General features: G+C 32.7%; 3 protein-coding genes across 6 annotated transcripts; 2 read left to right on the top strand and 1 right to left on the bottom strand.

The window, feature by feature from the left end:
* The first annotated feature begins 2,573 nt into the window (after positions 1–2,573).
* On the top strand, positions 2,574–8,290 carry LOC107848145 (2-hydroxy-6-oxononadienedioate/2-hydroxy-6-oxononatrienedioate hydrolase). 4 transcript variants are annotated; one of them, XM_047399529.1, is made up of 11 exons: positions 2,574–2,981; positions 4,589–4,683; positions 4,763–4,860; positions 4,977–5,026; positions 5,603–5,698; positions 5,814–5,903; positions 6,330–6,422; positions 6,548–6,643; positions 7,194–7,259; positions 7,372–7,463; positions 7,551–8,290. In XM_047399529.1, the coding sequence occupies exons 1-11, from the start codon at positions 2,805–2,807 to the stop codon at positions 7,603–7,605; spliced, it is 1,008 nt and encodes a 335-aa protein (XP_047255485.1). In that variant the 5' UTR covers positions 2,574–2,804; the 3' UTR covers positions 7,606–8,290. The 4 variants fall into 4 exon arrangements, with proteins under 4 accessions (XP_047255485.1, XP_047255486.1, XP_016548319.1 ...); XM_016692833.2 differs by having other exon boundaries at positions 2,577–2,981; positions 7,372–7,622; positions 7,777–8,290; XM_047399528.1 differs by having other exon boundaries at positions 2,577–2,981; positions 7,372–8,290.
* A 6,502-nt stretch (positions 8,291–14,792) lies between these two features.
* On the top strand, positions 14,793–20,248 carry LOC107848146 (uncharacterized hydrolase YugF). The gene is made up of 10 exons (XM_016692834.2): positions 14,793–15,211; positions 16,873–16,967; positions 17,047–17,144; positions 17,257–17,306; positions 17,860–17,955; positions 18,064–18,153; positions 18,565–18,657; positions 18,771–18,866; positions 19,443–19,508; positions 19,617–20,248. Exons 1-10 carry the CDS (start codon positions 15,014–15,016, stop codon positions 19,788–19,790), a joined length of 1,056 nt encoding a protein of 351 aa, XP_016548320.2. The 5' UTR covers positions 14,793–15,013; the 3' UTR covers positions 19,791–20,248.
* A 1,044-nt stretch (positions 20,249–21,292) lies between these two features.
* On the bottom strand, positions 21,293–24,573 carry LOC107847866 (PLASMODESMATA CALLOSE-BINDING PROTEIN 3). The gene is made up of 4 exons (XM_016692430.2): positions 24,257–24,573; positions 23,096–23,341; positions 22,962–22,995; positions 21,293–21,974 (listed from the first exon to the last, which is right to left on the bottom strand). Exons 1-4 carry the CDS (start codon positions 24,309–24,311, stop codon positions 21,683–21,685), a joined length of 627 nt encoding a protein of 208 aa, XP_016547916.1. The 5' UTR covers positions 24,312–24,573; the 3' UTR covers positions 21,293–21,682.
* Between the last annotated feature and the right edge of the window lie 1,928 nt (positions 24,574–26,501).

The raw sequence follows: 26,501 nt of genomic DNA on the forward strand, positions 1-26,501 counted from the left end.
GAAATCATAAATAAGAAGATAATTTTACTAATTCACCCCTTAAAAATCTTCTTGAAAACTTTACAAACAAGTGTGAGCACTTTCAAAAATAATTAATTGCAAGTAGGTTTGATCGTGGTTCGGTGTGAATCGATTTTTGATTAAAGTCAACCAAACCAATTAAGTCAGTTTTTAAAATTATAAAGCCAAATCAAATCAAATAAAATAAAAACCATCGTTTTGATTTTTGTCAGTTTGATTTGATTTTTTGATTATGATCAATTAATGATAAATTGATAATAGTAAAGCAACGAGATATGAGACAACTATTTCAAATGAACGTTAGAAATCAATAAATTCTCTCTGCTATCACAAGATGAATACATATATGAATCTTCAATCATTTTTAAACACTATTTCATAATTTTAGCAAGTTTAACCTGCATAACTATCTTTCAATTCACATATCTAACATCCATAAAGCAACATACATTTTTAAACATAATGGTCAATTGTCACGATGCAAAAATCAAGGGACATAATGACATTTGTCGCGACAAACCTTGACAAGTAAGCCGATCACCCAAACTGATATAAAATGAGAAAATCAATACCAAATCAAGGCAAGACCCCTAGAACAGAGTCGAACCACATATATATAGTAAAAACAAAAATGTGATCAATATATCAAATCGAATCTTAAAATCTGATGTTACGCTGTAAGAACTAACTAGTATAACTCGAGGTAAAAAATACATAAGATATCCAACCAGGAGCAAAACTCAGTCTCTGAATACAAGTAAGACATAGTCTAGATAGATAAGAAAAGGTAGAAGTCAACACCGGATGCATAGATCAACCCCTACCTCGATTGAGCTCCAAATATCACCTGAATCAACTATTCGTGCGATGCACTCGTACTTGAATCTGCACCGAAAGGGCACAGTAGAGATGAATACCGTCCACTTGTACTCAGTAGGTATCATAGGCCGACTGAGTAAAGTAGAAAATAAAATATATAAACGCAAACTATGGGCACATCATTTATAATTAGAAAATGTCCCAAACGGTAGTCCACACCGTTTTCACTAACAGTTCTAATATATACACGTATAACAAATGCATGTAGAGAAAAGAAGAACAAATATACATGTACATCAAATACAAGTATAGAAAAATAGAATAAATGGACAGATATTAAGTCAAAGACAGAAATACAACTACAACATAAGCACAATATATGAAGTGAAATGAAGATGGTGATGTGATGCATGAGATTGTCGCACAACCTCCGTATATATCTATAGATCTAAAGCTTCTCGACGTAGGATTTTGTCAATCCTTATACAATCACTATTCAATTTCAATATCTATATTTCCTCTCTGACATATACATTGGTAGAGGATTTTAAAAATGTTACATTTTCTGTCAGAAAAAATCAGTATTTTCATGGTGGTATCAATATTTTATGAATGAATATGATATGAGAATGTAATGCTCACAACCAATCAAAATGAGAATATCGAATATCCAACCAATAGACCAACCACGTGAGTCAAAAGTTCACTCAAATCAACCAACTATTTGTGATCCAATATAATCCAAAAACCATCCGGTGAAACATGCAAGAAAATATTATTAATACTACATAAATTTTAAATTTAGGCTTTTTCCATCAAAAGAGTGCAACCAAACATACATACATCAATACCAGACCAACAACAACATACAAGACCCCAAATGATCACACATAACAAATAATGTCTCAAAACCATCAAATATTATTCAAGTAGGCCTCACACGAATACATATATCACCTTACAAATTTTTTATGATACAACCACATTTTTCAGAAAATATCAAGATTTTCTTTATATATTTGGACAGACCTAAAATAGAAATTTTTAATAATTATGTAAAATGTCAAGATTTTTTATATGTATCTCGATAAATTTAAAATAAAATTTTTCAATAATTACGTAAAATATCAAGATTTTCTATAGTCAATCTTCAAATTGTCGGATTTATATAATAAATTACACTCCCAACTTTTCTTTTTAGTAGGTTTAAAAAAGAATGATCCCTTTTCTTTTCAGTAATTTTTTAATTTTAACTTTTCGCATGACATGTTTAAGACTACAAGATTGAAAGACATTTTGATATATTTGACATATTTTTTAATTTAAGACCATAAAATTTAAAAGTACCCCCTCCGTCTCATTTTATCCGTCCCAAATTGGGATGACACAACTATTAAGAAAACAATAATTGGTAATTAACTTTACCATTTTGCCTTTCTTAATTGTGTCTTGTTGTTATTTCTAATATTGATGGATGACTAATACTAAAACACCATTTATATTTTTAATGTTACTCCTCTTTGTAATATTTTTTAAGAATGCTAATAATAAAGAGTAATCAATTACACTAAGGGTAAGGGGAAAAAAAAATTATCTTATCTTAATAAGTAAAATAGTACAAGTAAAATGAGACATCAAATTCAAAAATTTAGGACGAATAAAATAAAACAGAGAGAAGTATTTCTTTATTTTCTTAAATTTCTCATTCGTTTTCAAACGGAGGAAGTACAAAGTGAATCTTAAAAGGAGGAGCAAAACTCTGAATAATGAGCAGCTGTTCAACTGAAGTGGCAGAAAAAACAAAACGCATGTAGCAAAAGGCCACATTATACACGTTGAATCCTTCTTCTCCTCGTTTTTACTCCATTTGTTAGGCAAATGCTAAATCCAATTAATTCTCAGCTACTGTGAATGCTTCCCTATCTTCTTCTTAGTATTCAGTAGTAGTAATCTTGTTTTCTGCTATGTTAACATTTATCTCACCCATACCAATTGGAGGACCAAATGTGAAATGCTCCAAGAATTCGAACCCTTTAAGGATCTTGTCTGCTCATGATTTTCCAGATTTTCTACCTAAACAAATTGACAAAGTTAAAGATCTTTATGCTAGAAAAATGGCTTCAAGAATTGAGAGAATACCAGTATGTATTCCCCCACCCTCTCTTTTATTATAATAATGTGTTACTCACTTCGTTACATTTTATGTGACACCCTTTGCTTTTTAGTCTGTTTTAAAAGAAAAAAAAAATTGTTACACGAATATCTAAGAATTGTTTTAGTCCGTGTCTAAATCAAAGTTTTTTTTTTCCGGTATCTGTTGTGTGTGTGAATCTTGATTTTGATATTTTCGAAGTGCATGAAGCATTTGGGAATTAACTAGGGTGAAATTTGTAGTTTTTGTTGAAATGGGTATGTGCTGATTAGTATAAAGTTTGTTTCTTTGGGTAAATTTGTGTCTAAAATCAGTAGTTTAAGATTTGAATTATGCATGCAGGATGCTAGATGGGATATTTTGATGTTCTTTTATTACATTGGTGGCCGTGACAGTGACAGAGCCAGTATTTTCATTGAGGGAATCGAAAGTGCACACATAAATTAGGCGAAGGGGGTTCAACATCTGCTATATATACATAAAAAATAATTTTAATTATGTATAAATAAAGTAACTTTCTGCCGATGAACCCTCTCATTGTATGCTAGCTCCGCCTTTGGCCATGCCATGCCACAATGTTAAGGTTTGTGTATGTCCTATCCTCTCTATATCCATCCCTCTTGTGGGATTATACTGGGTATGTTGGTGGTGGTGGCCGTGTTCATTGGTTACTTACTCTATTTTGATGTCTCTGCCTAAGGACATTAGACATGGATGGAGGGGTGAGGTGGGGGGACAAGGAGGAGTAGATTTTAGTGATTTTAGTAACTTGTTTTCCTAGAGAAAAGTCTTGCAACTTCTCCGGAAGTAGTGGTATGGACTGCGTACATCTTACCCTCCCCAGACCTCACTATGTGGGAATAAACTGGGTTTTTTGTTGTTGTTTTCCTAGAGAAAATGTTTACCAAAAACTTTAACCAACCAACACCCAAGGGTGTGGGTGTGGCCTAGTGGTTAATGACGTGGGTTGAGAATCATGAGGTCTCCGGGTTAAATCCTAGTATAGACAAAAAAACACTAGGTGATTTTTTCTCATCTGTCCTAGCTTTGGTGGACAGAGTTAATTAGCTAGTAGCAAACCTGTTGCTGGTGGAAGGTGGCAGGTATCTCGTGGAATTAGTTGAGGTGCTCAAAAGCTAGCCCGAACACCACGGTCACAAAAAAAACATGAGAAAGTTGTGAAAATTTTACAGAAATGACATATATTTTGGAAGGAGGGGTTGCTTTCTATTTAGTCATGGTTATTTAGGAATATAGCAGGGGCACGTCCATGATTTGAGTAGTACTGCACATACTAGTGCAGACTACAACAACAAACCCAGTATATTCTCACATAGTGGGGTCTGGGGAGGGTAGAATGTACGCAGTCCATACCACTATCTCCAAAGAAGTAGAGAGGCTGTTATAAATCGCACACAACATCTAGCTGAATGCAGCAGGTGTCCACACATGATCCACAATTTAATCAATCCTCTTGTATGGAGTATTCATTTACTTTTAATCCTAACCTCAGGTATCTAAATATCTCTAAATATCTCGCTTCTCTTGTTTCGTATAGAAATATCTAAGCATCTTTGTTTCTCCTGGCTCATTTAGGTAAACTTTTCAAAGGGTTGTGTGATGAGTAGTTGTGTGAAGCCAAAAGAACAGAAAGAGGCCAATCCTGTTGTACTTCTCCATGGTTTTGATAGGTATGCCTCATGCTAAGCTAATAATATTGAACACTTTTTCTTGCTGTGTTCCTGTTGTTCATTATACCTCATTGTTCAGCACATGTTTAGAGTGGAGGTACACGCTTCCATTGCTTGAGGAGGCAGGTTTGGAGACCTGGGCAGTTGATGTTCTTGGATGGGGTTTCTCTGATCTAGGTATATTGTATTGTTCAAGCTCTTTCTCAATTTTCATTTTTTCAAAGAGATTTTGCGAACAAGACTCAAGATTTCCTCATGGTGTCGTCTATTTTTGTCTCCTTGTGATTTTTAAGGAAGGCTTCCATCGTGTGATGTAGCTTCCAAGCGTGATCATCTTTACCAGGTACCTACCGATTTTACAAGATATATATTCTAATCCAGTGTTGGAAACAGCCTCTACCCACTAAGGTCTGTGTATTCCTCACCCCAGACCCCAATTATGGAACCACATTGGGTATGTTGTTGTATATGTTCAAATCCGGTGGATACAAACTTGCAAGGCTGGAATTAGTCTCTTTTACCGCAAATTCTAATAAATGTTAAAGTAGCCTATACAACAACAACATACCCATTGTAATCCCACAAGTGGGGTCCGGAGAGGTAGAGGTGCAAGGTAGAGGAAAAATAGCCTATATAAGTACAAAATTAAGTTAAAAGTTCACATTCAATTAGCTCCAAGTAATGTCCAGTAATACTTAATATGCAGGGTAAGGTTCCTCACTTACACTAATGTTCAGCAGTACAATATCACAGTTATGTAGCATCGTAGAGGAACTCTCTTGCTTACTAGCACACCGAACTTGGAAATCATGGCATAACGTTTACTTCGTTTAAGTTTTATCTGTAAAAAACAGTATAAGGGAAATAAGAATTTGCCATTTACTTGTTTTCTAATTTTTCAGTCTGGTTTTTATTTCAGCTGTGGTCTACGTACATCAAGAGGCCAATGGTACTTGTCGGACCGAGTCTTGGATCTGCTGTTGCTATCGACTTCTCTGTCCACTATCCAGAAGCTGTAAGTACATTCAGTGACTGTGAATCCCTATCCAAATTTTTTAGACTAGTTTCTACTTTCTAGTATTAAGGAGGAATCATTCTACGGCTAACTCGAAAGTACTTATACTTTATAGGTGGATAGGCTGGTTTTAATCGATGCAAGCGTTTATGCAGAAGGTACAGGAAACCTCGCGAAGTTACCCAAAGCATTAGCTTATGCTGCGGTGAGTCTTAAGTCTTTCTAAAATAAAGAGATGCATTCCACTCTGATTTTGACCATTTGATGTAACTGAACATCTATATCGCAGGGATTGTGGTTCACCGATAACTTGGTTTATGATTAGCTTTAAATAAAAAGGAGAAAAGCTTTTCACCTAATTGTTAATGATGATTGAACCAACTTACATGATCCAAGACTAGCACCCCTTGAATACTGACGCTCTTTGATCATCAGATCTTTCCCTTAATGCTGCAAAACCGCAAATAAAGAAAGAACCCGTTCTAGATACATGGGACTAGTACTCGAATGGAAATATTCTGATCCAAATCGTAGATATAACATGGTTTAAAATATGCGTACAGCATTCTTCGAGTATCTTCCATCTATGATTTCCTTTTGTTTTCTCTATCTTGACAAAAATCCATTGCAGGTCTATTTGTTGAAAAGCATACCACTTCGGTTATATGCAGCGTCATTGTTTTTTAATGGCTTACCATTAAGTACGTGTATAGACTGGACTAATGTAAGTTTTGACACTCTGATCTTTAAGAAACCTGAAAGTCGTGGAGCTCAGATGTTTAAACTTTAAAATGTCCATCTGCACTACTTGTTTTACCAAACCTTCTGATTACATGATTTCCTATCCAGATAGGTCGTTTACATTGTTTATTACCTTGGTGGGAGGATGCAACAGTCAATTTCATGATCAGCGGAGGTTACAACGTCATTGATCAGATAAAACATGTATGTGGAAATTCGCTACATAATCTTATTACTTTCGTTTATCATGATTATGGTATCGAGCAACATATTCTTCCTGTAAAAGATGTGGAGAGAATGTGTGATCTTACTAGTCATTTATGCAGTTTTGGAGTCTATATGCAGAAACTCATGCCAAATGGTTAATTTTGAAAATCTGTTTTAGCAAGTAAAGTTCTTTCTGTTATATTTTCAAAAAGACCAGAAAGAAAAGTGATATGCCAAAGTCTTGTCTATCCATAAAATTGGCGTACTGTGAAGTTCACGTGTTTTCTTCAACCACGACTATTTAGGTGGAAACCGTGCTACTTTCTTCAAATAATTCCTCTTTTCTATCCAATTAATTATTTGTTTTCGTTTTTTGGGTTGTCCCAAATGATATCATTTTCTGAAAGGAAAACGGAAGTCTCCTGTATACTTATCACATAACACAAAAACTTACTCGTGTCATATCTGTTCCTATTAGTACAAAATTGTATATTTTCGACAGTGAAAAATTCTTCAGCATTCTCATGCTAGGAGTTCTGTCATACAGGTCAAGCACAAAACACTAATAATATGGGGTGAAGATGACCAAATTATTGACTACAAGCTTGGAGTGGTACGTTTCTTTCGAACTTTGGAAAAGTATTACTAACCTGTTAGCTCCTAGCAGCCAAATATGCTTTAGTACATGGAGTAACTGAAGTGTCCGTTGAATTTTATGCGCTCAGAGATTGTATTGTGAACTTCAAAATGCGACTCTACGCCAAATACCAAAGTGTGGCCACATCCCTCATGTGCAGAATCCCGATGTTGTCTCCAGGTTGATTGTTGAATTTGTTCAATCTGATCGATCACAAAGGCCAAAACCTGACTCTGTCTCCACCATTTCTGTTCCTGTGATTACTAGCACTTGTACGAGCAGATACGTAGCACATCCCATATGTGGAAATCTGACTTCCTGATTCAACATAGTCATGAGGTTAGTTTGCCAGCTTCAATGGTGAACTATGATTTCATTCTTTAAACAATGTCGGCGATATTACCATCGTACCAAAGGTGCTTTGGCGTCCAGTACATAGTGTAATAAACTGAACACTTTAAGCAATCAGCATTCTGGTACATATTTCTTTCAGTTTTACTTCGATACTCAGAGCTAGAGTTTATGGCCGGTGAGTCATAGCTTGGAGCAATGCAAGCCTTAGTTTGCCGAGCTACTCGATTCATGCTGGTGGGAGGTAGCAGCTAGGCGAATAGCCGAGGAGCACTCAAGCTGGCCCAAGCACCACAGTTATGAAAAAAAATAGATCGGGGCAGTGTTGAACTTTTGTTATGTAATGTATCTTGAATTATCCTTGAACCATACTGGAATTTCAGAGTTGCGTTCTGATGGTTTTGTTTCTCCTCCAAGTTTGTTATGTAAGAGGTAGAAAGTTTGTGATGCTAATCTCATTTTGTGTCATTTACCAGTTGTGTAATCCCGTAAATGGGGTCTGGGAAGGTTAATGTGCGAAGAACTTACCCCTATCTTTCTGGGATAGCGAGGTTGTGTTTGATAAATCTTCGACTCAAAAACAAATAGCTGCTGCATAATTGTATCAGAATATTCTACGTAGTTGTATTAATACATATATTTTCACGTTCCTTTTATAGAAAAATGCCTGCGATTACATGTCACTCAAAAATTGATTTGTTGTTTCTTGCATTGGAGCATTGAAAACTATGGACATGAAGCAAAAAATAGAAAATAAAGAAAAGTTAAAATTAACGGGTAAAACGGTCAATTTTGACCTCAAATTTGTTGTTAATGATGATTATTTTACAGAATCATTACATACAGGTTTGTACTTGAAGCAATGTCATAGTTCTTTAAACTTGAAGAAGAAAAAAATAAAATAATGAGGTCTCAAGGTAAGAGAAAAGCCATGTCTTGGCCCATGTTCTTCTCAGAGGCTGATTCAATCACGGTGAGTCGGAGATGTTCTTCTTAGAGGCTGACTCAATCACGGTGAGTCGGAGATGTTTTGATGCATGTAAAGATTAAAAAAAAAAAAGAATACGCCAATAGATACTCTTTTATACTAGATTGACACACATTTTTTAAAAGAGAGAAAGGGAACATTTGCATAAACATACAGTCTCTATACCCAATTGATATTCTTTTATACCAGTTTGATACACTTTTATACCACATTGATATACTTTTTTAAAAAAAAAAGAGAAGGGGAACCTATGGATGCATATACAATCTTTATACCCATTTAATACATTTTTATGTCACATTGATACACTTTTATACTACATTGATATACTTTTTAAAAAAGGGAGAGGGAATTTTTTGCATGCACATGCAATCCCTATACTCAGTTGATACTCTTTTATACCACATTGATACACTTAAATTCAACATCAGATATCCACTGACCTCCGTATTTTATCATTATTGAAACTAAAACTGAAGTTGAAGCCATTATTTTGTATCAATTTTGAGCAAATTTACAATGGGAAAAAATTATAGGAAGCTAATTGAATGCAATTTTTGAAGATTTTCTACAAAATTTATAGAATAAGAAAGATTAATTGAAGTATCGAAAAAGGTAAAAGAATGGAGGTTTGGAAGTTTGAATGGAAAGAAAATTGTGAATGAAAAGAAAAGAAAGAAAGAGAAAGTTACTTTAACGACATTTTCGATTATGTTTAAGTGAATGACAGTGAAGGTTAGCTAGTGAAATTAGTTTGTGGCTATTTATAGGGTATTTAATTTTGAGTGCTATTTTTATCATATTATTTTAGTTTTAGGTGTTATTGTTGTCCTTTTCCCTTATATTTATCCATTAGTAACAGATTAATACAAAACCCAATATTAATATAAAAACCTATAACTCTTCAATTGCTTCACTTTACATTTTACTTTCCAAGTTTTCAGAGAATTCTCATTATTTCCTCATTTTACTTTCATCTTACTTTTCTCATTCTCGTCATTCGTCAAGTTTTGATTTAGGTTTGTTTCTCTTCTTTCTTTTTTTTCTTGTGGAATTATGTTATAGTTAATTATTTTATGGAGTTAAATTTTTAATAAGTTGTCTCCAATTCTTCATTCTTCTTTATGCTCATATTTTATGTGAAGGAAACTTTCAGACAAGCTATTGTGACTAGTGACTTACAAATTGAACCACTGAATATCCACATAATATTACTTTGAGAGATAGTAGTTTAAACGTCTTAGTAATTTGCCAACTTAATTTTAATTGGAACTACTCTTTGACCATTGTTTTTTTTTTTTAATCTTTTTAGGGAAAACATTTAATTTTTCTTCAATCACATTATAATTGTAAAAAAATCGAGAAAAAAACTGAAAAATCAAAAAAATAAAAAAAAAACGATTAAAACCGAAATATAAAAACCGATTGTATATTGGTTTGATTTGGTTTATAGATTTAGAAAATCGACATTGTTGGTTTGGTTATATTTTAATGAAAAACCGAACCAACCCGACCTATGTACACCCCTAATCAAACACATACTAAGTAGCCGTTTGGCCATGAAAACTAAAAATTTTTGGAGTTGGAGTTGAAGTTGAAATTGAAATTGGAGTTAGAGTTGTGTTTGGCCATGTCTTTTTTGAAAATTTTATTTTACTTTTGAAAAAACTTTTTAAAATATAATTTTATGCCCTAACTTTTACAAACTATCAAAATCACCCAAGTAAAATTTACCTACTAATGGAAAAAGAACACAATTAGTCACTATTATAAAAAGGAATAATTACATAACTTAGCCAATATTGACTTCTAATAAACTTAATTAGCCTAGTTTCAATTAATTATAATTCATAACTTTTCTCATATATTTTTTTTTTCTCTATTTTCTATTACTTTCCTTCTTTTTTTTCCTTTTTAGTTTTTTCCCACATTTTTTTTTCGTTTTCTCTTTCTTTTCTTTTGTCAATTTTTTTTTTCATAACTATGTTTCAATTTTTTTTTTTCGTTTTCTATTTTCCTTTTGTATTTTTTTCTTTTTCTTTTTTTCCTTTTTATTTTTTCTCCTTTTTTTTTGACTATTTTCTATTACTCTTTTTTTTTCTTCCTTTTTTCTTTTCCTTTTTTGTTTTCTCTTTCTTCTTTCTTTTTTCAATTTTTTCTTTTTCGTGTCTTTTTTTCATTTTGTCTTTTTTTTTCCCTTTCTTCTTTTCCTTTTTTATTTTTTCCTTCTTTTTTTTTTGTTTTTTTTTCTCTATTTTCTGTTATTCTCCTTCTTTTTTTATATTTTTTCTTCTTTTTCTCACATTTTTTCTCTTTTTTTTTCTTTTTTTTTTCCTTTTTTACATTTGTGCGAATTAACAAACACAAATACAAGTGTGAATTATGTTTTAATTTTTTCTTTTTCTTTTTCATTTATATTTTTTTTCTTTTTCTTTTTTCTCCTTTTTTTGTCTATTTTCTATTACTCTTTTTTTTTCTTAATTTTTTCTTTTTCGTTTTTTTTGTTTTCTCTTTCTTCTTTCTTTTTTCAATTTTTTCTTTTCCATTGTCTTTTTTTCGTTTTGTCTTTTTTTTTTCTTTTTCTTCTTTTCCTTTTTATTTTTTTCTTTTTTTATTTTTTTTCTCTATTTTCTATTACTCATCTTCTTTTTTTGTATTTCCCCCCCTTTTTCTCACATTTTTTCTTCTTTTTTTTCTTTTTGTTTTTCTCCTTCTTTTCATTTGTGCGAACTAGCAAATACGAATACAAGTCTGAACTATGTTTCAATTTTTTCTTTTTTGTTTTCTTTTTTTTCTCTTGTATTTTTTTATTTTTTTCTCCTTTTTTTTGTCTATTTTCTATTACTCTTTTTTTTTCTTCATTTTTCTTTTCCTTTTTTTATTTCTCTTTCTTCTTTCTTTTTTCAATTTTTTTCTTTTTCTTTGGTTTTTTTTTTTTTTTTTTTTTTTTTTTTTCTCCTTCTTTTCATTTGTGCGAACTAGCAAACACAAATACAAGTGTGAACTATAAAATATAAATACAAAGGCGAATTATAACATACAAATACAAGTGGAAACTATAAAATCTAAATACAAATGCGAACTATAGCATATAGATACAAGTGTGATCTATCATTTGTATTTTTTAATTATTGAAAAGGAACGATTGATTTTCTTTTTACGAATACTTTTTTGTATTTATTTATACGAGTTGTATTTATTGATACAAATAAATACAATTCAATTTTTTTTATAAAAATACAATATATATAAATACAATACGTATTTGTATTTTTAAAATCATTGGTTTCATTTGTTTGTAATTGTATTTGTATCAAGTGATATTGATTTATTAACAAATACGAATAATAATTTTGACATACAAATACAAAATGGTACATTTGTATCAAATGATACATTGCATATTTATATATTTTAGAATAAAGAAAATACAATTAATGCATTTACTTGTTTGTATACAAATACAAATGATAAATTGTACATAATCACGGCTAAATATAATATGCAATCAACTTACAAATACAAATACAAAATAATTCTTTAAAAATAAAAAGACATCGACGAAAATAGAATACAAATACAAATATAATCTAAATATACAAACACAATAAAATCATGATACAAATATAATCCAATATAATATAAAGTCAATTATAAAATACAAATACAAAACAGTTCTTTAAAATACAAGCGCGAATTATATAAAATATAAATGATGGTGCGAACTAACAAATACAAATACAAGTGCGAACTATAAAATACAAATATAAATGCGAACTACAAAATACAAATACAAGCGCGAACTTTAAAATACAAATACAGTTGTATCAATGAATACAAAAATATAAATGACGGTGTGACTACAAATAGATAAACAATTATGGTATTTACGTTATCATCAATGACTTGTGCTCGAGTAGTTATATTTTTTAAAGATACAAAAAATATAAAATAGAACAAAAAAAATGATAAAGAAAATAAGTACAAAAAAGAAAATAAAAAAAATGAGATAGAAGAGAGAAAAATATATATAAAAAATGAAAAAAAATAAAATAGGAAAAATTAGAAAAAAGAAGAAGAAAAATGAGGAAAACACGAAAAGGAAAAAAGAAAAAAGAAAAAAAATGGTAGTGTTTTTGGCAAGACTAAATATGTAGTGTATTTATGTTTTTATGAATACAGACCACTGAGTAAAAGTGAATACAACAGCTGTGAATCGAATACAACAGCTAAATGGTACTATATTTATATTTTATATGAATACAGACTATTGATAAAATCGAATACAGCGGGCGTAAATTGAATACAACGGCTATAAATGGTAATTATGTAAAATATGGCTATGAAAGGTGAGTTTTTCAGCAAAATATAGCTATTTTTGAAAGATTTCCTTATAAAAATAATTACATATACATGGTCATATTTAATGAATTTCAATTATGACATATATAATATTTACAATAATAGTCGTTTTCTCATATTTGAAAATTTTAAATATGAATGTTATATTAACAGATCACTGTTTCCTGTTTTTTAGATATCAAATATTATTTTTCAAACAAATTTATTTTTTTAGAAATTTGTTTAATTTATTTCCTTCATTTTCCGTTCCTAAAATATAGAAAATGATGAGTTGTTATTAAATTTTAGGATGCCGCTAATTTATTTCTTTAAGTTTTTTATACATGAAAGATTTTACTGTGTGTGAATAAATTATTTCTATGTAAAACATGTTTTGCATATTTATGGTATATTATATCATATACCATAAATATATAAATATGCTTAGTATGTTTCTTTATACTTTGTATTTATATATATGTGTGTATATGGTATATACATGGTATAAACTTCATATATAACATACTTTGTATATTTATGTTATAAATATGCTTAGTATGTTTCTTAATACTTTGTATATTTATATATGTGTGTATATGGTATATACATGGTATAAACTTTATATATAACATACTTTGTATATTTCTATTATAAATACAATACTTTATATATTTATGGGTTAAATATAAATTAGCAATAAAATAATGTTTTAAATAAGGGAGAAAATTAAATAAGGGATAAAAATAATGATGAGAGAGAAAAAAAGATATATATTAATTAGGATAGCATTAAGTTTGAAATTATAATTATCTTATTCTTTAAAACTGCTATATACGTAATATTGAAAAAGTAATGTTATAAGGAGAGTTTTATGTAAAAATTTAAAAGATTGGGGTTATATGTAATAATAATAAAAGTTGAAGTTGGAGTTGAAAAATTGTGAAAACACCACAATTTCCAACTCCATAAAAAATTTTCGGAAAAAAATAAAAAATCTCCATGGCCAAATGGGCCCTAAAACTTAGGAAGATTTTTAAAGTTTCTAATAAAAAAAAGTAAAGCATCTAATACCCTAAATTATGACCGAATTCGCTACGACACACTCTAACTTCACAAGGGTTGTATTATCCCCTAAACTCAATTTTGTATATTTTTGTCACACTTTTTAGCTGATGTGATACTTTTTTAGCTGACGTAACACCTTTAACGCGAGTCTCATTTTTATGTTATAAAAGTGTCATGTCCGCACAAAAGGATGACAAAAATACATTAAAATTGAGTTCAGGGTAATAGGATTGAAATGTGTCGTAACAACTTTAGTCATAGTCCCCAAAAAGGTACTCCCTCCATTTCAAAATAAATAAATTATTGAGCTACTCCCTGTGTCCCATTTTACTTGTCCAAAATTTCTTAATTTGATTTCTTATTTTACTTGTTATTTTTCATTAATCAAGACAAGATAATTTTTTTTTTCTTTTTTATCCTTAGTATTAATTGTTTCTTCTCCAAATTAAAATGTAAACATCATTTTAATAAGAGTACTACGATAAAATAGGATGAAGGGAGTATTTTTTTAATGTTCAAAATAAATATATTGTCCATTTTTAAAAGACATGTTGGAAATTTCTTTTAATTTTATCTTTTTATTTAATGAGGTTTTTAAGTCATATTTTTTGAAAAAATAATTTAAGAATAATTAAAGGGTAATCGTGAAAAGTAATTTATATTTTAAGAATAATTTAATTATTTTAAAATAGAGGGAGAGTATAAAAAAATAAAAAATACCAAGTCATAATAAATGTTTAAATGAGCGCATGGCCACATGACTGGATAATATTATCTTGGCGCCTTTTCGTTATTGTAAGGTCATGGCCATTCTTCTCTTTCTTGTATGACTAGTAGCAAAACTAACTAGTGCCACCGTCAAGGCGTGTGCAAAATTAAATATACGATCATAATATCTAATATTTAACCTTTATACGTCGACTAAGAGTGTGCATCAGACCCTTCTTCGCCTAAGGTGGCTCTGAGTGGCTGAGAAACAAAGAATATGCTGGCATTTCTCTCAACCAGAACAGGTGGTGTTCTTCCACCAACACTTGTGTTTGGACCCAACGTAAAATGGTCGAAGAATTCGAGACGTTTAAGGATGTTTGCTGGTGAATTTCCAGATTTTCTGCCTAAACAAGTTGAAGATATCAAAGACCTTTATGCTAGAAAGTTGGCTTCAAGAATTGAGAGACTGCCTGTAAGCTTTTCATTTTCTTTGTTACTTTCAAAATGTGATACTACTTCCTCTATTCCAATTTGTGTAACGATGTTTGATTGTGTTGGTTTAAAACCGTTAAAAGGGAAATAACGCAGGAATTTAATTCAAAAGCTGGCCGCTGAGAATATGCAGAGAGGTTGATTATTTTTTTGTAAAAGCCATCTATAATTGATCATCTACTTAACAACTTAAATAGTTGTTATTACAACTAAAAATAGGACAAATAAACAACCTATTTCTATCAAAATTAAAATAACTAATTAGTTTCCTACCAAAGATAGGACTCCTAATTTAACTAGGATTTGTACGTTAAAAGGAAAAGGCCGGAGAAAAAAGAGAAAAAAAGCTGCATTCTTAAAGCAACTTTCAACAGATTGATCTATGATGGAAAGAAAGGCTTTTTAAAATTATTTGTTTAAAATAAGTTGGAGTATTTGTGTGTGCATAAATAATATTAAATGTAAATTTAAAGGTAAATTGTTACTCATGTTTCAATTAGTTTGACTGCTTTTGACTTGGCACCGACTTTAAGAAAGTACAAAAGTTTTGTGAATTTTATAGTTTTAAATTAAAGATATCCCTTTTTGTTGGTTGTTTTTATGTTTTTTGTTATATTTGTTATTTGTGCTGAGCCGGAGGTCTATCGGAAACCGCCTCTGTACTTCAACTGAGGTAACGGTATGGATTGTGTACATTTTACCCTTCCTATACTCCACTTTGTGGGAAATGTTGTTGTTGAAACTATAGATATGTGGAATATGTCAAAATGTATTTTCATCTTGTGGTTTTGGTCTTAAACATGTCACGTATAAAGCTGAAATTAAAGTGTTGTCGAAAACAACAACAACAACAAACCCAGTGTATTCCCACTTAGTGGGGTCTGGGAAGGGTAAGATGTACGCAGTCCATACCACTACCTCCGAAGAAGTGAAGTGTTGTCGAAAAATAAGGAGATATTCTTTTTTAAATGAAAAAGTAAGACAAACAAATTGAAACAAGACTAGTGCTTTATAACATGAAATCTATACTACTAGATTTGCGACATGGATGAAGATACTCAATGCAGCTACGACGGTATATGTTTATGTCTCTGAATCTTGACGTTAGATATGAATTAGTTTACAAGGAACAAGAGACCACATTTTTTGCTCTTCTTAAAGCTATATAGAAGTGGCATGGTGTCAAACACTTCAGAACATCCCAACATGGAAGGAGTATCATATTCTGGGGAGCAAGGACTGTGTTTCATTAACTTGTGATTGTTTAGGTGCAACTTATAGTAGAGGCGAATCCATAATTTTGAGAATTTGGGTGCTGACTAGTGACTACTACTTGACAGTGACACACTACTTTGTGGCAAGCCGTGTGGATTTAGTACGAATATATATTTACAAGATATTTTCATGTACACACGCTCACTTGGAATAGAATGCAGCGGGCATGGATGCACCCATTGTAGAGGTGTCCAACCATCATATGCGACTTAATCATTCTTCTTTTATGTATTTTGTCCTTATAATCTTAATAAAGTCACATATCCAGATATATTGCTCTGAATTGAATTAAACATTCTCTTTCTTTATGAAGTTTTGGTTACTGCCTTTGTTTGATGGTCCAGCTTCATTGCTGGTTCATTTTAGGTAGACTTATCGAAGGGATGTGTCATGAGTAGTTGTGTGAAGCCAGAAGAACAGACACAGACCAATCCAGTTGTGCTTCTCCATGGTTTTGATAGGTACATGTCATGCCAAGCTAATAGTTCTGACCACTTTCTCTTGCTGTGTTTGTGTTATTCATTATCTCTCATTGTTCAGTTCATGTTTAGAGTGGAGATACACTCTTCCGATGCTTGAGGAGGCTGGGTTGGAGACATGGGCAGTTGATATCCTTGGATGGGGTTTCTCTGATTTAGGTACTTTTCATGTTCTGGCTCTTTCTCAGTTTTTATTTGTCGAAAAGATTTTGCAAACAAAAACGAAGACTTGCTCATGGTTTGTGTCGTTTTGTTTCATGTGACATTTAAGAAAGGCTTCCGTCATGTGATGTAGTTTCCAAGCGTGATCATCTTTACCAGGTACCTCCTAATTCTAAAATATGGCCTAATCTAGTGTGTACAAACTTGAAAGGTTGGAATTAGTCTCTTTCATCACACATTCTAATAAATGTTATATCGCATATCTAAGTTCAAACTTAAGGTAAAGCTAACCTTCAATTTTTCCGTAGTAGTACACTATAATACTTAGTAAGCAGTGACATGTACCACAGTTATACCCCATTGTTCGTTGGTAAGATATCACAATCATGCAGCATTATGAAGGGGCACCCTTGCTTTCTTAGTATGCAGCGACGCGCACCACAGTTGTACTCCATTTTTCGGTGGCATGGTATCACAGATATGCAGCATTGTGTAGGGGTACCCTTGCTTACAGGGCACAGGCCTACACTAGGAAATTATGGAAATAGTGTGTATTTGTCTAAGTTTATCTGTAAAACAACTAAAAAGATAATAAAGGTCAGGCAGATCTCCTTCCTGAAAGATCATGTTGAAGAATCAGTCAGATAATAAAATTTTGAAAGAATTTTCTATTTGCATGTTTTGATAGTTTTCAGTTTCGTTGTTCTTTCAGCTGTGGTCTACCTACATCAAGAGGCCAATGGTACTTGTTGGACCTAGTCTTGGATCTGCGGTTGCTATTGACTTTTCTGTCAAATATCCAGAAGCAGTAAGTACATTCAGTAACTTTGGTTGCTTGTCCAGATGTTGTAGATTTCTTTCTAGTATGACGAAGGTACTATTTTATGCTCACCGCAAGTAGCTTTAATGTTATCAGGTTGATAGGCTGGTTTTAATTGATGCAAGTGTTTATACGGAAGGTACTGGAAACCTTGCAACCTTACCCAAAGCCGTAGCTTATGCTGGGGTGAGTTAGCTCCTAGTCCTCTTATAACAAAAGGATACATTCTACGCCAGATTGAATTGTTTCGTGTAACATAACATATATGTAACAATGTCTGTGGTTTATTAACAACTTGGTTTATGATTAGCAAACACAAGTAGTAAAACAACAGAAACTTTTGCCTAGTTGCTAGTGATGGTTGATCAACTTAATCGATCATAGTTTAGCATCCGTTATACTGGCTCTCATTGTCTGTCAGATCTTTCTCTTAATGCTGCAAAACACTGAACTCTTAATATCAATTTGTTACCATACAATATTCTATTAAAGGGAAAGACCAGTGATATAAATATACTCAGATATGTTTCAATACTTTGACTATCTTCCATCTGTATTTCTTGTTCTTTTTGCTAATCTGAGAACAACTTGCTGCAGGTCTACTTGTTGAAAAGTGTCCCACTTCGCTTATATGCAACATCATTAGCTTTCAATGGCTTACCATTAGATACCTGCATAGACTGGACAAATGTAAGTTTTGACCCATTGATCTTTTCTAGAAACCTGAAGGTCGCGGGGATCAGATATTCATATTTTTGATGCTCTTAGCTCTACACTTTCTGATTATCTGGTTTTCTATCCAGATTGGCCGCTTACATTGTTTATTACCTTGGTGGGAGGATGCTTTGGTGAATTTCATGACCAGTGGAGGTTACAATGTCATTTCTCAGATAGAACATGTATGTTCCGATTTACTAAATTTTCTCAAGTGTTTCCTAAATAGACATGTCGTTTGTTACCTTTCGTTACTTTCTTTTTGCATTGACTCTAGTATCAAGCAACACTTTCTCGCTGTATTTAGTAGACAATGACGATCATGGAGACTAGCAATACTGAGTTTAATCTTAACATAGTTGCTATTCGGGCATGCAGTTGTTGGCGTATAAATACAGGAACTCCTGGGGACTGGTTTAGTTTTGAAAAATCTGTTTAAATAAGAGAGATGCATTCTGTTGTATTGTTGTAAAACAGACCAGACGAGGGATATTCCATAAGTATTAACTGCAAACACTGCTGAACTTCTCTGGAAATTACAAACCTACTAGCTTTAGACGTCATTAAAATCATTCATGTGGTATGTAAACTAGTGGATCTTGAGGCTGATCGATCCAACTTGTTTCTGATTCTGCTATTACATGCCATGAGAGTGTTTCTAGCTGTAGCTCCATTTCTACGTTGTCTACTGGTTACCTGCTTGTCGCAATGGAAAATTGTACAGCATTCTCATGCTAGGACACCTGTTAATTGTTATGCAGGTCAAGCAAAAAACACTAATAATTTGGGGTGAAGATGATCAGATTATCGACTACAAACTAGCAGTGGTATGTTTCTTTCTAACTTAGGAACAATATAACCTGTTAGCGCCTAGATGCCTTATATTCAATACACGGAGTGTTACTGAAGTGTCCATTGACTTTTATGTTTGCCAGAGATTGCACTGTGAACTTCCTAATGCAATTCTGCGCCAAATACCAAAGTGCGGCCATATCCCTCATGTGGAGAAGCCTGATGCTGTCTCCAGGTTGATAGTGGACTTTGTTCGCGATGACCAATCACAAAAGGCAAATCCTGAATCGGTCTCTACCATCTCAGTTGCAGCTTGATTGCTGGTACTTGTACGAGCAGATAGTTAGCATATCTCACGCGTGAATATCCTTCTTCCTGATTCTACTTAGCGATGAGGTTAGTTTGCCAGCTTCAATGGTGAATATGCTCTCATTCTTTGAGCACCGTCGACCAGTATGGCCTTCATATTGGTTATCAATGGTGCTTTGGTGCTTTGGCATCCAGTAGAGAAGTGTAATAAACTGAATACTCAAGCAGAGAGTATTAGCTTATTGCTTTAGCATTCTGGTGGTCATCAGTCCGTACTAGTAGTTGTAGTATCGCCCCTATAGTTTCGGGTCCTTCGAATTCTGTTATTATTTGTTGTCTTGTCTTGTACTTTGACTATCATTTTAGTTTGTTGTAGTTATAGTCCTCTACTATTTGAGGTTTTTGTTACTATTTGTTATTTCTTGTACAGTACAAGTTGTATTTTTATTATTTCTGGATTGCTTTAGACTGTTTTTTTCCATGAGTCGAGGGTCTATCAAAATCAGCCTCTCTGCCATTAAGATAGAGGTAAGGTTTGCGTAGGCTCTGCTCTTCCTAGGCCATTTTGTGGGATTAAACTGGGTATGTTGTTGTTTCCGGTACATGTTTCGTCCAGCACATGCTTAATCTTATTTTATGCCAATCACCAGTTATTATGAACTAATGTGACTTGCTCTTGATATGTCTTGTGGTACAACAAAAGTGCAACACTTCACATACTATTATTTTCTTAAGGGGACTCTACATTAAGTTCAAAGGTTTGTAACTGGTTTATAAAAAGTAGTTCCCAAGTCATTATCCCTTATTAAATCATTAAAATACACAGGCATGTGCAATAATGTCACCATCCAAGTGAAACAATTATATGAAAAGAAACCAAACAAGTTTGCAGTCCACACATACACTTCACCTTGCCCTTTTTGCCTACATAAACCAAACAAGATTAAAAAAAAAAATACATCTTGCTTTGAAACTTCTTAAAGCTGTTAATGCACTTTTACACCTAACCGCAACTAACATGGTGTCCCGACTAGCTTATGTGCACGGCAATTACACTAAATACATCGCGCACATAATTTTTACTCATTTCATTGACTATTTTTACTCATGTGCACGGCAATTACACTAAATACATCGCGCACATAATTTTTACTCATTTCATTGACTATTTTTACTCATTTCATTGACTACTAGATCGCACCGAGTGCTAAATGAAGAAAGCTTGTTGGATTCATTATGTAATATGGCAAGCTCAAAGGGTGGTAAAGAAAGTGAAAAGAAAACCCTTCTTTGGTTTATTCCCTTGTGAAAAAACAAGATTCCATTGACTCTGACAACTAGGATACTTGACCCTATTTGTGCACTTCTTTAAGTTGGATTTTCAATTATACTTTGCTCATATTCTTTAATATTATATGCAAGCACAAAGAAACAAAGATGAAAGTAGAGGCAGATGGACAGAGGGGAACTACAAATATTTTAATAAAGGGATGCACTAATATACTAGAGATGGTGAGAGTAGGGTAGCAAGTACTCATTGATAAAATGTCTAAAATAAAAAAATACAGGCTTCTCATTCATGTCTCTACTTCTCTAGATATACAAAAAGGAAAATCCTAAAAGAAGAAGAGATCAGATTCTTCTACATTACTAGTACATATTACTACCCCAGAAACAGCCACATCTCCATTTCAACAAGGAATCTGATTCCAACTTTGTCCACTCAAAATGGAGATAAAGAACAAGAAGAAAATAACAAAAGAAATAGTAGCCCAAGTGGAAGTGTGTCCAGATGATTCTCCCCCCTGCTGACCATTGAAAAATGCTACCCCCATTACCCATACTTTGTGCCAAAAGTTCATTATCTTCTTTCATTCACTGCCTCACATTCAGACTTTTCTTAATAAACTCTTACGCATACTACTACCAAGCTGCTGGTTAACAAAAGTGCTATGGTGAAAAGAACTTTGTTTTGATGAAGAGTAACCGAGCCGCTGCCATCTGGGTTGAAGCCACCATTTCCTGCTGGTCCTAGACCAAAAGCTGGATTGGTAATACCTGTATTAGTTCCTGTGCCTGTGCCTGTTCCAGTGCCGGTGCCGGTGCCGGTGCCTGTTCCGGTGCCGGTCCCAGTTCCAATCCCTGGATTTGTTGTGGTTCCTGGTGTAGTTGGGGTTGTGGTACCAGTGTTGCTGGTTTAAGTAAAAAGACAATATGAGTGAAAGAACAAGATACACCATCCATTAACTAGAACAACATGATAAACCCTCGGCTCAAAAGAAGTGTAGGGAAATCATGATAGACAGGAAAATAACGGCAACAAAAATAGGATAAACAGATCCAATGAAGCAACAGATACTAGTCAGAACACCATCCATCCACAATATTCAATTATTAGTTCTATAAAGAAATCCAGAGTCCAACTAAGATGGGGAGCTGCCTCCAACTCGCTTGAGATCTGACACTTGGTCAATACTGCTGTTTGTCATTATAGTATATTCCAGAGTAAGCATGTTACACGAATTATGAGAAATGGTGGAAAGGACTTTGGTTCTTATAAAATATTTGCATCATGGGTTGAAAACACATTTCAACTTAAAAGATTTTTCATCATGACAAATGTGAGAAAGTGACAAATAATACATTATCATGAAAGATTATATCAACATCAAGACAGTCACATGGAGAAATATAATGATGAATATATAATGATGAATCTAACTCATCCTGTGTCTGAATGTTATTGTCACAGTTAGGACACTGGGTTAAAAAAAAAAACAAGAGACAGCTAAACAATCTTTAATTATATCCTCAAAAAAGAAGTCGCTGTAATAGGAAAAGTTTTCAACCATCCACTCATACAGTCAAGTTTATCTTAAGCATTAATAATTGCACCTTTTTAGGTCCTTTTTACCCTTCTGAGTTTTAACTTCCATATACTACACCAGCCCTTGTTGGTAGGTGAATATTTGTACTGACATGGGAAAGAAGATCATTTTCCAAGATCAAGTTGAGAATGATCTCACAGCCCTCCAAAAGGGGAAAAAAAAAACTCTTTTTCTGGGAAAATAGCAAAAGGATTTAGGACTAGATGCAAGTTGAGGAGATGCTACACTCAATAGTGACAAGAAAAATACAAGATCTAACATCACAAATAACAACACTTCAAGAAAACATACCCTCCTGTGGTCTGGTAACATGCAGCATTAGAGGCTGTTAATAAAACAAAAACACAAAAGCAACATATCAGTAACTTTTATATTAAAAGATTTGAACCGAAAAAAGAGAAGAAATAAGTTTTTCAAGAACTTACAAGATGGAGGAGTTGCAGTTAAAGTTGCACTTCCAGTGAAGTCACAAGTAGCACCAGTTGCAGACTTCCTCTGATAATAGCTATTTACAGCATAAGAACAGTGATCTTTGATAGTGTTGGGGTTGTAGCAAGGTCCATTTTGAAGGATACCAGTACAATCAGCTCCATTTCCACAAGCATAGTCTATATTTTTCTGCATAACTTGGTCCCCAACCCCATCTTTACACACACAGTAGTTAGCACCACCTAGAAAAAAGACCAACATAAGAAATCAGCTCAAGAAATAATGGTTGTGGACAAAGACTGGATCTTTGAAATAACAATTTCTTGGATACATCACTATAAGCAAAGTCTAGTGAAACACATGGAAAATCAAGAACCAAGAAAGAGAATTTTGAAGTGAAAGAGCAACAAGAACTCCATCTTTGAACAAGTTCTTGAATACATCACTAAGAGAAAAATCTGATGAAACACGTGGAAATGCAGGGAGAAAAAAGAAACTTGAAGTGAGGAGAGCCAAAAACCTCGAGCTTTGAACAAGAAACTGTCAGATACACAACTAAAGAGCAAAATCTGATGAAACCCCATGGCTAGAAACACATGGAAAATGCAGGAATCTTGAAGTTAGAGAGCCAAAAAAGCTCTATCTTTGCACAAGAAACCGTTAGATACACAACTAAAGAGCAAAATCTGATGAAACCCCATGGCAAGAAACACATGTGAAAATGCAGGAAAAAGAGAATCTTGATCTGACACAGCCAAAGATATTGTTAGATACACAGTAAGAGCAAAATCTGATGAAACCCCATGACAATAAACACAGTGAAAAATGCAAGAAAAAGAGAATCTTGAAGTGAAAGAAGCAAATAGCAGCCTGTTGGATACACAGTAAGAGCAAAACCTGATGAAAATCCATGACAAGAAACACAGTAGAACTGCAGGAAAAGAGAATCTTGAAGTGAAAGAAGCAAAAGCAGCTTGTAGGATGCACTAAGAGCAAAAAATATATGAAAAACAGAATCTTGAAGTGAAACATAACAAGAGATTCTTGGATATCAGCAACTAAACTCAAAATCTGATGAAACCCCATGACAAAAAGCACAGTGCAAATGCAGAAAACAGAGAAATCTTGAACTTTCAACAAGCAACAAGCCAACTTACTTGAATAACTAGTGAAAGCTAACAGCAGTATAAAAGACAGTACAAAAGCAGCCATGATTGTGCCAAGATCTAACAAGTAAGATATGAAGCTACTACTTTTCCCCGAGTATTTTCAAGAAGATTAGTAGAAGCTAGTGGAAGAGTGCTGATGAAGAAGATAAAGCAGAAAGAAGAGATGTTATAAGAGGAACACTGAAAAGTGTAATAGGGAAATGTAGCTCTCGAGACAAGAAAAATAAGGTGGAAGGTGGAGGCTCAATGTCAATTTTGGGTGGCATTTTATATGTATAAGTATACACTTTGACAATAATATATTTAAATATAATCTTTCGCCAAGCCGCATTTGAGAACATAAATATATATATATATATAAATTTTATCTTTGAATTAAAAGTAAAAAGATTATTTTTATATAATTTCCACTCAAAAAGAATATAGTTTAAAGAAATTCAAGAAATAAAGTAATCAAGGTATAAAAATAATACGTATAAATAAAAATAATAGTAATAAAACAATAAATAAAAATAATAATAATCTAAGCATTCAAAGATATAGTACTAACTATACTAATAATATAATCCTTTCGTACCAATTGTTTGACGTGATTTTTTCTTTTTAATACATTTAAAGAGAATCATTCTTTCATTTTTAACAATTCTTTATTTTCTATTTTTGAAAGACATCTTTAAGATTATAAAATCATTAATATTTTAAAATATTAATATATTATTAATTAAAATTATAAAATTTAATGTTTTTTAAACTTTATACAACAATAACAATAACAACAACAAACTCAGTGTATTCCCACAAAGTAGAGTATGGAGAGGGTAAGATGTAAGCAGTCCATACCACTACCTTCGAAAAAGTAGAGAGACTGTTTTCGATAGACCCTCGGCTCAAGATAAAAATAGTAAACAAGGGGATGTATGACATAACAGAAAGGGCGTGAGAAATAATAAAATATAAATCAGAGAAATACGAAATACGAGCGATAAGGTAACACGAAATAAGAAAATAGGAACTAAGAAATTACACACGAAATAAGAAAATGGTCTATTACCCCCCAACCTTTGGTCGAAATTCCAACTACACACTCAACCTTTAAAAATGACCTATTATCCCCCTGAACTATTTTAAAATGAAATTATTACCCCCAAAGCTGACATGACAAGAGAGAGTGAGAACGAAAATAATTTATTAAAATTTTATTTTTAATATTTCTTTAAATAAATATATATAATTTTATTTTATTTTTCTTTCTTCTTCTTCATTTCTTCTTCTTCTTCCATTCTTTCCTCCTCTTTCATTTCTTTCTTCTTCTTCATTTCCTCCTCTTCTTCTTCAATGACATCCAAAAACTCATCAATGACATTTCTTTTTCTTCCATTCTTCTTCTTCAATTTTTCTTCTTCTTCTTCAATGACATCCAGGAACTCATTAATGACATTTCTTCTTCTTTCATTCTTCTTCTTCTTCTTCTTCTTCTTCTTCTTCTTCTTCTTCTTCTTCTTCGTTTAAGAACCCATCAATGGCATTTCTTCTTCAATGGCATCCAAGAACCCATCAATGACATTTCTTCTTCAATGACATCTAAGAACTAGAATTACGTGAGATTGTTGAATCAATTTAGATTGGAAAATTCGAATTAATTTCTGTGTTAGAATCATTCCTTAGCTCTCCAAAAATTAATTGACGTTGAAAATGTTGAAATTCATCAAAAAAATAAAGTTGTCGGAATTTTTTATTTTTCGGCGCCGTCACTGTCCAACAACATTTCACCATTGAAACTGCACCATTAAAGGCGGCGACATTTAGTGAAAATCAAAATTTTATTATTGATTTGATTTTGATAAGATTACGTATCGTGTGAATTCCATATTATTCATTATGCCATTGAAGAAGAACAAGGCGAAGAAAAAAAGAAGAAGAAGAAGGCATATGACGTGGAATTAAATTTTTGTAGTAAAAAAAAGTAATATGACGTGGAATTGCGTGGCATGACACATGGCAGTGCGTGCATCACACCCACACTTCAAATGACTGGTTGTCAGTTTTCGGGGGTAATAATTCCACTTTAAAATAGTTCGGGGGGTAATAATTTTATTTTAAAATAGTTCAGGGGATAATAGGTCACCTTTAAAGGTTGAGTGTGTAATTGAGATTTCGACTAAAGGTTGGGGGTAATAGACCATTTTCTCTAAATGGGGCACCCACCTAGAAGTAACAAAAACTCACAAACCGG

This window comes from Capsicum annuum, chromosome 11 (genome assembly GCF_002878395.1).
Source record: "Capsicum annuum cultivar UCD-10X-F1 chromosome 11, UCD10Xv1.1, whole genome shotgun sequence".
Classification (NCBI taxonomy): domain Eukaryota; kingdom Viridiplantae; phylum Streptophyta; class Magnoliopsida; order Solanales; family Solanaceae; genus Capsicum; species Capsicum annuum.

Coding starts and splice junctions, on each gene's coding strand:
- LOC107848145 (XM_047399528.1), top strand. CDS start 2,805: ATGTTAACATTTATCTCACCCATACCAATTGGAGGACCAAATGTGAAA. Junction 5,699..5,813: donor CTGTCCACTATCCAGAAGCT/GTAAGTACATTC, acceptor TATACTTTATAG/GTGGATAGGCTGGTTTTAAT. Junction 6,644..7,193: donor TCATTGATCAGATAAAACAT/GTATGTGGAAAT, acceptor TCTGTCATACAG/GTCAAGCACAAAACACTAAT.
- LOC107848146 (XM_016692834.2), top strand. CDS start 15,014: ATGCTGGCATTTCTCTCAACCAGAACAGGTGGTGTTCTTCCACCAACA. Junction 18,867..19,442: donor TCATTTCTCAGATAGAACAT/GTATGTTCCGAT, acceptor ATTGTTATGCAG/GTCAAGCAAAAAACACTAAT. Junction 19,509..19,616: donor TCGACTACAAACTAGCAGTG/GTATGTTTCTTT, acceptor TATGTTTGCCAG/AGATTGCACTGTGAACTTCC.
- LOC107847866 (XM_016692430.2), bottom strand. CDS start 24,311: ATGGCTGCTTTTGTACTGTCTTTTATACTGCTGTTAGCTTTCACTAGT. Junction 22,996..23,095: donor AACTGCAACTCCTCCATCTT/GTAAGTTCTTGA, acceptor TTTTATTAACAG/CCTCTAATGCTGCATGTTAC. Junction 21,975..22,961: donor TGTTACCAGACCACAGGAGG/GTATGTTTTCTT, acceptor TACTTAAACCAG/CAACACTGGTACCACAACCC.